Source organism: Scatophagus argus, chromosome 7 (genome assembly GCF_020382885.2).
Source record: "Scatophagus argus isolate fScaArg1 chromosome 7, fScaArg1.pri, whole genome shotgun sequence".
NCBI lineage: Eukaryota > Metazoa > Chordata > Actinopteri > Scatophagidae > Scatophagus > Scatophagus argus.
The window spans coordinates 3,665,238-3,674,243 of NC_058499.1; the positions used below are offsets into that span (position 1 = coordinate 3,665,238).

The 9,006-nt window shown below is 40.9% G+C and overlaps 1 protein-coding gene across 1 annotated transcript; it reads left to right on the forward strand.

Annotated features, from left to right (window-relative positions):
• The first annotated feature begins 190 nt into the window (after nucleotides 1-190).
• On the forward strand, nucleotides 191-8,712 carry rnf141 (ring finger protein 141). Its single transcript, XM_046395212.1, has 6 exons — nucleotides 191-288; nucleotides 2,045-2,242; nucleotides 3,021-3,129; nucleotides 4,392-4,573; nucleotides 5,407-5,514; nucleotides 5,640-8,712. The coding sequence occupies exons 2-6, from the start codon at nucleotides 2,106-2,108 to the stop codon at nucleotides 5,788-5,790; spliced, it is 687 nt and encodes a 228-aa protein (XP_046251168.1). The 5' UTR covers nucleotides 191-288; nucleotides 2,045-2,105; the 3' UTR covers nucleotides 5,791-8,712.
• The last annotated feature ends 294 nt before the right edge of the window (nucleotides 8,713-9,006 follow it).

Below are 9,006 nucleotides of genomic sequence, written 5' to 3' on the forward strand. Positions count from 1 at the left end.
GACACCATCTTGACCTTTCAAACAGGATAATTCGAACAAAATTAGTGTAAAATTCACTTTTGTACAAAAAAAAGAACCTAGAGATTATAATGAAAGGAATCCCGTCTCTTTCAGCGGGTGCTGTACATTGCGACCAAAACTGTGCTAAATATTTAATTGAAGTAAATTGCGCATTTCGCCTCCATAAGCGGTAAAGCGACATCTGAGGGTACCGCGTGACGTCATCAGTCGGCGACGGTGTTGTGTTCTCCGAAGCTGAAGTTTGGACGCCAACAACTTGAGTGTCCGGTAAGAGAAAACCTTTTATTTCTCTCATATCAGATTAGAGGATCGTATTCATCTTTCTTACCTTTTGGGGGCGTTTGGGGTTTTCATCCATGGCTTGTTCAATGCTCAGTTCGTTAGCAAAGTGAACAAGTGTTCATTAATACGCCGTTGCTACGATTAGCAAGTCGTGTTCAAAGTGAGCTTCTTTTCTGGGTTATTTCTAAATGATGGTGTTTAAAACGAGCCGTCGAAGTGTTTTCAAAACAGGACTGTTGCTGCCATTTATGACAGTGACGGGTAAAGTATTTAACGTCCTCACCGTTAGCTTCTGATCAGTTGGGCGTTATTACATAATGCTAATGTGGCTAATTCAGTTGAGAAACAGTTTCTGTGTGTACGTGAGGCTTTTATCGACGTTTAAATTCTATATCACGGTTGCGTTTTGTTTTGTTTGTTTGTTCTTTATTTTTAAACTGAGATTTGATACTTCGCTGGTACGTTGTGAAGGCTCAACTGTCAGGGGCCACAGGAAGTCACGTGATCACTGTGGTTACCGTCAGCTGATGTGACAGGATGTCCTCTCACTTCTGAATTCAGTGTGGTTGAAGAAGCTTCTCAGATGCAAAGAAACAACAAGTGCATTTGTATGTGCACAAAGTTCTGTGTAGCTTGAGGCTCGTTTTCAAGGCTTTGGTTAGACCCCTTAATACCAACTGGAAATCTTAACGCTCCACGATGGTACGTTAGGCAATAGTGTGGCCATTTATCCGTGGCCCATGCACAAAGCCACATCTATAAAGAAATAATTCTCCTAGTTTGATGTGGAAGAACTAGACAGGCCTGCACCAGGAACTGATCTCAGCTCCTGAGATGAACTTGAGCCCTGAGTGTGAGTCAGACCGGCTCACCCAACGTCAGCGCTGGACCTCACGAATGACGTTTCGGCTGAGCCTGGCTGCAAATCCCTGCAGCCAGGCTCCAAAATCTCAAAGTGAAAACCCCCCTCGGAGGGTGCAGGCTGTCGCAGAGTGGGATTAATACCTGAGGTTTTACTTTAAATTCTGCAGTCACATGCGAGTGTCCTCATACCGACAGTCATGTCGTGTATTATAGAGTTACTACTCAGTGTAATTCATCTGTGTAATGTGTACTCAGTTTAGTTTATTATTTTTCCATCAAAAATGGTGAAGTGAATAATTGGTTTTGGTTTATCAAATGTGTTTTTCAGTTTCAAATTCTAATTGAACTCAGCAGATCTATTAATATTATGTGCACATTTTTCACAAACAAATCACCAGTAAATACTGATACTTCATGTATTTGTCTTACAGTACTGTTATTCACGCCTGCTGCTCATTAGTCTCTCCTCATTTTTTTAACAAGCATCTGTCAATGCTTTAAAAGTACATTTAAACAAATCTGATTCAAATGAAGATTTAATTAAACAATTAATTGTTTTTTACTCATTTTTAAGAAAAATGCCTGGATTTCAGCTTCTCAGATGTTAATATTTCCACTATGACAGGAACTGAATATGATCAGGCTGTGGAAAAGAGTGCTCAGCATTCCTCACCATTTTATGGACCAAACGATAGCGATGAATCTATTAAGCGAGGAAAACAACTGACAGTGTTATGACAGTGAAAGTAATCATGAGTTGCAGCTCCACTTTTTAGTGATTCAAAGACAATCGTGAACAAGTGGAGGCCAGACTCTCCCACAAGAGAAATCACATGGAGACAAAAAACCTGACTTTTCACTCTTAATTTCCCACCAGGCTCTGCACAACTGAATGAGCCTTCTGCCAGTGCTGCTTTGTAAGCTTTGCTGCTGCGGGGATGGGCCAGCAGCTCTCAGGTCAGGCGGTGATGAACCATCTGCCTGAGAAGCTGGTGAAACACGTTGGGCTTGTACGTGACAGCGGCTACCTTACGTACGAGGAGTTTCTGGCCAGAGTGGCTGAACTGAACGATGTGTAAGTCGGTCTGGTCCTGACACACACTGTAGCTGTTTTCGATCAAACAAATCGCTGTCCGTCAGGAATAACAGATGTTCAGTTGTGCAAACATACAGATGTTTTCTACTTGAGTGTGGGGACAGTGGAATGAACAGGTTTGCTTTGGAACAGAACAGTTTTGAGCAAAATTACTGTGAGGAATGTTGACTTGAGCTTCCTCACAGAGAATGCATGATTTTCTGTTTAGCGTCTGGGTTTTGATCCACAGCTAACCTCCGCACAGCTAACTCCAGTGCTGTTCCAACATTTGCAGTTTGGCCGATCGTTCTCCCCGTGGCATAAGGCCCTGCTGCTGCCAATTTAATTTTAGTTTACTTGCTCTCAGAGATCTCAGTGATTGAGAGGCAGGATAACATGGTTAAAGTATTCTCAGTTGTGACCAGAGAAAGTCAGTTTTATTGCATGAAATTAGTTTTTATTTCATGACGATGTCATAAAGCCTGTTTTACAGCAGAGGATTCTGATTGAATGAACAGCACCTTAACTGCAGAGAGCATACAGTAAACGACATATACTTTTGCCATCACTCAACATGTACACTAATACATTTTAAATTAGGAAAATCACGCAGCTATATTTTTCAGAAATTGGACGTCACATTGTGGGAGCTTTCATGTGTAGCTCATAGAGTTCATATGAGCATTTACTTCCGTAGCAAACGGCATTGAAAACGATGCAGAATGCTTTATTGAGTTGAACGTGCTCTCCTCCCCCTCCTCTTCTGGATCTGTTTCAGTACGGCCAAACTAGCTGCTGGACAGCAGAAGCACCTGCTGTTTGAGGTGCAGCCAGGATCCGATGCCACGGCCTTGTGGAAGGTTGCTGTCAGGGTCCTGTGTACCAAGGTGAGACCAAAGAGCCTTCTGCACTCACTTCACATGCCAGGAAGGGCCTTCATCTGCTGTTCATCCTGTGTTATGGAGTAAGAGAGGGGGACAGTAGATGTGAGTCAGGATTGCAGCTGAAGAACATACTCAAATAATGTGAACTCGTTTAGATGACCTACAGTAACGCTGTCAGCTCCCTCCCCATCAGGACACCTACTGCAGTTCATCAACTGTCTCCGTCTCTAAATTACAAATTGGAGTTTTAATTGTTTCATCGTTTGCCATTTGTTTGCCGCTCTTCTTCTTGTGTTTCTCCTCTTTGGTTTGTTCACTCGCTCCTCCAACAGCAGCATCATCGTTAACAGGGACCAAACTTTAATCAGCCATGAGAGTCAGACTCTGACTGAAAAAAATCATGACATGATGTTTTATTTGTTTTGAGCTTGGATGTTGCGCTTATTAATTTCGCGGTGACAGCATTTATTTATTTATTTATTCTTTTAAATGGCATCTCTCTTGTCTGTTGTTTGTAATCTCAGAGATTGTAGCTCATTTTCAAAACTCATTTTGAACAAGAAATCCATGAAATCAGTACTTGTTCATACAGCAATAAACATATTAAGATTTTGCCTGTAAAACATGTGAGTGCACATGTCTGCTTTAAGGTATTGCATCAAAGGGTAAGCAGCTCTCTCTAATTCTTTGTCTCTGTACATGGGATCTTTCATCATGGAGGAAAAAGGGTGTGTGTGTGTGTGTGTGTGTGTGTGTGTGTGTGTGAGAAGTTATTGCAGGCAGAAATATTGCATATTGTTCCCTCAGGATTCCATCGGTTCTCTGTTGTGGTTAAGTAATTTTGGAATTTAATTTTAAACAAAACACACTATTGAGTTTGTGCAGCACTTGTGGGATAATTTAATTGGCAGCTATAATTAAACCTAAACTGTAACAAACAAAACCAAAACTTGGGAGATGAACTGGCCCATGATTTTTATCCCACTCCTAATTAAAACTACACCGACTGTGAAAAGACCTCAGCTGTGTTTTAGTGTTCCAGGATGATCAAATGCAATTTCAGATGCTTTCGTCAACGGTGCTCTCAAGAGGAAAAAAAAGCCACCAAATTTAAATAAATAAATTGTATTGACTGCCAAAAGCCTGCATTGTTTTAGCCCAACTATTTTAGAGCAGTGTGTGCTTATGACTGCATGCGCACATGTGTACAGGGTGCTGTTACCAGCGTGTCACAGGAGTCATGTGACTGCCTTTGCCTCCTCTAGATCAACAAGGAGAATGGCATGATGGAGGCATCCCGCATCATGAACCTGTACCAGTTCATCCAGCTGTACCGTGACATCACCAGCCAAGCTGCTGAGGTGCTGACAGCAGAGGGGGCCTCCAGGGGCCCGTCTGCCCAGCTGCCCTCCACCGACTCCTGCCAGGCCAGCATGTGGATGGGCAGGTAGGTTCACGTCATGTCAGAAAGCCCACGACTGATACGGTGCTCACCTCGATGTGTCTTTTTTTTCCCACATTAAGGAATGGCTTCATTACCGCACTACATTAAATTTAAAATCTCGTCTCGTTAAAGGCAAAAACCGTAAAAATGTCATGACCGGCCATGACATGGTGATTTGACTTAGAGCTGGACTGGACTGAGCTTAGCAAGGTGATCGGTTTGGGCTTCAGAGTCTTTAACGAGGACTCTTCGGCATGTGGACAGGAGGAGCTGGGGTTTGAATCACAAACCATTTGAATATTAGCTGCCACATTTCCAGATTGCTAAAAGGAAGCTGAGTATTTGACTTACATTCATCAGGTGGCCAGAAACACAACTACAAATAAATAATAATGTGGCTTGTGCAGGATTTGTAACACGGAAACACATTTGACTCAACAACTTTAGATGTGCTTTATATGTCAGTGTTCTGTTTTCAGCTTCCATCCTCAAGGGGCCAAAAAAATCAGTTAATTCAGGCTCAGGTTTTTTAGCCAACTCACCACCTGCTTCAGGAGTGTAAAAGGAGTTCTTAAATGGTCCTACAGGCTGCTTAAATTACAGATTTTACAACTTGTTTTGCAGTGGAGTGAATTCACATCCACAGAAAAGCATTTTAATGTTTTCATGCATTTTCATTACTTGAGGATGTTTTTCTCAGGTTAATCCTGTGATAGCAGGCCTTAAAGATTCATCCCACATCAGGAATTTCATGACAAAATAAGATTTTTGGAAAAGCGTTTGTCCTTGGGGAATGATCAAAGCCTTATCTGTTTTCTGTTTGTGTGGCCGTGCAGGGTGAAGCAGCTGACTGATGAGGAGGAGTGCTGCATCTGCATGGACGGAAAGGCCGACCTCATTCTCCCCTGCGCACACAGCTTTTGTCAGAAGTGCATCGACAAATGGTAAGGCGGTGGACCGAGCTGGGAATCGTTTCTCTGATTCTTCCTGTCACAGAAACGTTTTGTCCACCTACGATATGAACAAACACTCACACTGCTTGTTGCAAAACTCCCTTCTGTTTGCGCAGGAGCGGGCAGAGCCGAAACTGTCCGATATGTCGCCTGCAGGTGACTGCTGCCAATGAATCGTGGGTCATGTCTGACTTCCCCACCGAGGACGACATAGCTGGCTACATCCTCAACTTGGCTGACGATGCAGGCCACCCTCACAGGCCTTAACATGCAGCACAGAGAGCCAGTTAGCCGACAAGGGAAATCGACCTGTACCAAGTAGACTTCACACGTTGAAACACAAAATGCCACTTTCACTAATGAAGAGTTTGTTTTTTTTTTCTTCCTTAAAAAGCTAACAATGCAGAAGAAATGAGCAGGGGTTCCTCAAAGCTGGTGTTAATGAAGTTGGAGAAATAAGCGTTGAGAGTTGAGCTGTTAGACTCTGAAGTTATCCAACCGAAAATAAATCCCTCGCAATTCAAAGCAGCTCCTCTGAAACACATTGACGCGCACTACCTGACTACACTGACTGGATATAAATTAACAGCTCTGTTAAATACCACAATCATACAAGATGTCATGCAAGATGTCGGTCACATGCGCTGCTCACTCTGGTTGCCCGACCCGGCAGTTGCTGCTTTGAGCGACTGGGTCTGTTGTTGAATGAGTCTGTTGTTGCAGCTGCAGAGACACTCGTTCTTCAGCTCAGGGCTGTGTGAGGACCACAGTGAGGTTTGTTTGAGGTTGGACGTTCGCAGTATCCAACCTGTGAAAGTGCAGCACGTCGTAGTCACTGCTAACCGTATGCAACTACCTCATATCTCATTCACGTGTCAGAAAACAACCAACGACATCAAAATGAACGTAAACGACGCGCACGGCTGTTGTTAGCACTCGCAGCTGTCAACATAACAAATTAGGAAGTTTTTTGCTGCACTTTCTGCCATTCCTGTGCGACAAGCTCGCCAATAAGCTCCAGCAACAAATTCGCCCTGTGGAAAACTCCAACGTGATGAAGGCACAGACAGTGTACGCGCAGGTAGACAGGTGTGTAGGTAGACAGGTAGGGAGGCTCGTTACGGGATTGTAACTGTAACAAACACTGGATTTTTTTTCTTTATTTTTGTCAGCATGTGATTTTTTGATTGCTGTCAGGATGTTAAGAGAAATTCTGTAAACATAAAATAAAATGACTCTAAAACACATGACCAACCCTAACTTTAAGTTCTTAGTTGACAGGATTGGAAAATGATGCGTCTTAAAAAAAAAAATTCTAGAGGTGGTCCTTAATGGGAGCTTTGTGTGTGCTAATACCTGCATTATATGAAATATGTAATGATAAATGTAAAATAATATTTTAATTTACACAGAGAATAACCAAAAGTGCGCGCATGTTGAGGTTCATTTAGTCAACAGGGGACAAGAGGATCCAAGCTGAAGTTGCCTTTCATGTTATGAAACTTCATTGAACTGCTTGACAGTTTTTGAAATAATGCTTATTCAGAGTTAAATGCGAAGGTCAGTATCACCATTACCTCTGCATGTGTGAATTACTGTGAACTAAGGCTATGACCACCAGCCTGTTAGCGTAGCTTAGCACAAAGACTGATGTGGGGGGAGGGGATAGTGGCCAGCCTGGCACGCTATGCATTTGTTTGTACGGTTTGTTCTCGTACAATCAAACAGATAAAATGTTTAAATAAGTGAGCTTTAGAGGTGCTGAAAGTATGATTTGTTACATCTGGACAGATTCAGGCGTCATTTTCCTGCTTTTCGGCATAAGCGTATGGAACTTCTGCTTTAAGTGCAAATCCAAGACACCCCGAGTTTCTGGTTAAACTCTTAAACCAGATTTATTCTCCACCTGCGATGCTGTAAACGGAGTCTGTGCAATGTAACCCTGCATGTTTATTTCCCACATGACATGCCTTACGAGCTGTGTTACGTTAATCTGTTGTAGAGTGATGTTCAGAGTCTGAATATAGACTTAGTGGCTTACCGTCTTTTCAGTGTAAATAGTTTTGTAGGATTTCAGTGACATGGCTTGCTGTGGTGTCTTCTTCACTGTTGGGAATAACCACTATTTGTCATATATGCTCTTCTCATCTTTTTTTTACTTTAAATACATATAATATATACTTATTATATAATATATATATATATATATGTATATATATATATATGTATTTTTTTTAATTTACCATCACTTTATTAGGTTTATTTTAATCTGACTGCTGTAGAAGTACTGTAGTTTACGCTCTCAAAACGACCTGTCTTGTCTTTGCTTTGCTCAGTTTTTTATGCCTGTGATTAAAGATTACTAAATAATAGAGACGGCCAACAAATTATTTCTCATAGATTTAAAATAGAATTTAAAACCACAGTAGAGTTTTACTTTTAGCGAGTATTTCAGGGTTTGTTTCCAGACCACGTGAATCGCAGGTAGCACTTTCAGTTAAAGAGGAGGTGCTTGACTGCATCCATGCTGAAGTGTGCTGAAAATGTCAGAAAACTGAGCTTCGTTTTCATTGGAGGGAAAAAGTTTCTGTTCTGCTGAAATCTAATCATAACTGAAAGTTGTAATAATATTTGAATTTAGCATTTTGTTTTGTTCCATTTAGCAAGTTAATAAGTTTTGCTTTTGATCACGTTTAGATAATTTAATGTTTTTCTAAATGTGAGACAGTAATTCCACTATTATTAAAGATGTGATGGAAGGCTTTTCATTTAGCAGAATAGTCTTCTGTTGAATTGATATTTGATTTATTAAACCACAAACATATGAACTTAAATTTGACCAAAAGTAATTTTTGGTTGTTGATGCTGACCGAACGCACTTTAAAAACTCCACTGTAGCATCCTTTTTGATTGTGCATAAAACGACAAATGATTTTATGGTGGAAAATATTATCTGCTCCTGGTCCAGTCATAATTTATAAAACACAGTAGTAATATTATATTGTTATTTGTGTATACTTCAATTTGTTCAATTTGGTTCCAGTACTACTTTTTATGATCAATTACTATAAAACATCCAATGCTACATATTCATACTGTATGTAAAATTACTGACTGGAAAGAGGTGTATTAAAAATGAATCTCACTGTATTATCCTTAATAAAGAGACACTCGTGTTTTTGCACTTTATGACTTTGTGTTATGTTGGAGTGGAAGAGAGTTGAAATCCCTCTACAATGTCTTTTTTTTCTCAGGGATGTAATTAAAACAAGTTGTATTATTAGTCATTAAGAAAAAAATATCCATCTCATTTTCAAGAAAATATTAAGCGATGCACACTTAAATGCTTTCATTAATCAGTCATGTAGCATTAAGGCTAAACGCTAAATCTTTATATCTTAATGTCACTTGAGCCCTGTACTGTGTAATTGCACTCTTCTCTGCACTGCTTCTCCCAGCTGTTGGAGGGCGGTTTGGGGAAAC

Coding starts and splice junctions, on each gene's coding strand:
- rnf141 (XM_046395212.1), top strand. CDS start 2,106: ATGGGCCAGCAGCTCTCAGGTCAGGCGGTGATGAACCATCTGCCTGAG. Junction 3,130..4,391: donor TCAGGGTCCTGTGTACCAAG/GTGAGACCAAAG, acceptor TGCCTCCTCTAG/ATCAACAAGGAGAATGGCAT. Junction 4,574..5,406: donor GCCAGCATGTGGATGGGCAG/GTAGGTTCACGT, acceptor GTGGCCGTGCAG/GGTGAAGCAGCTGACTGATG.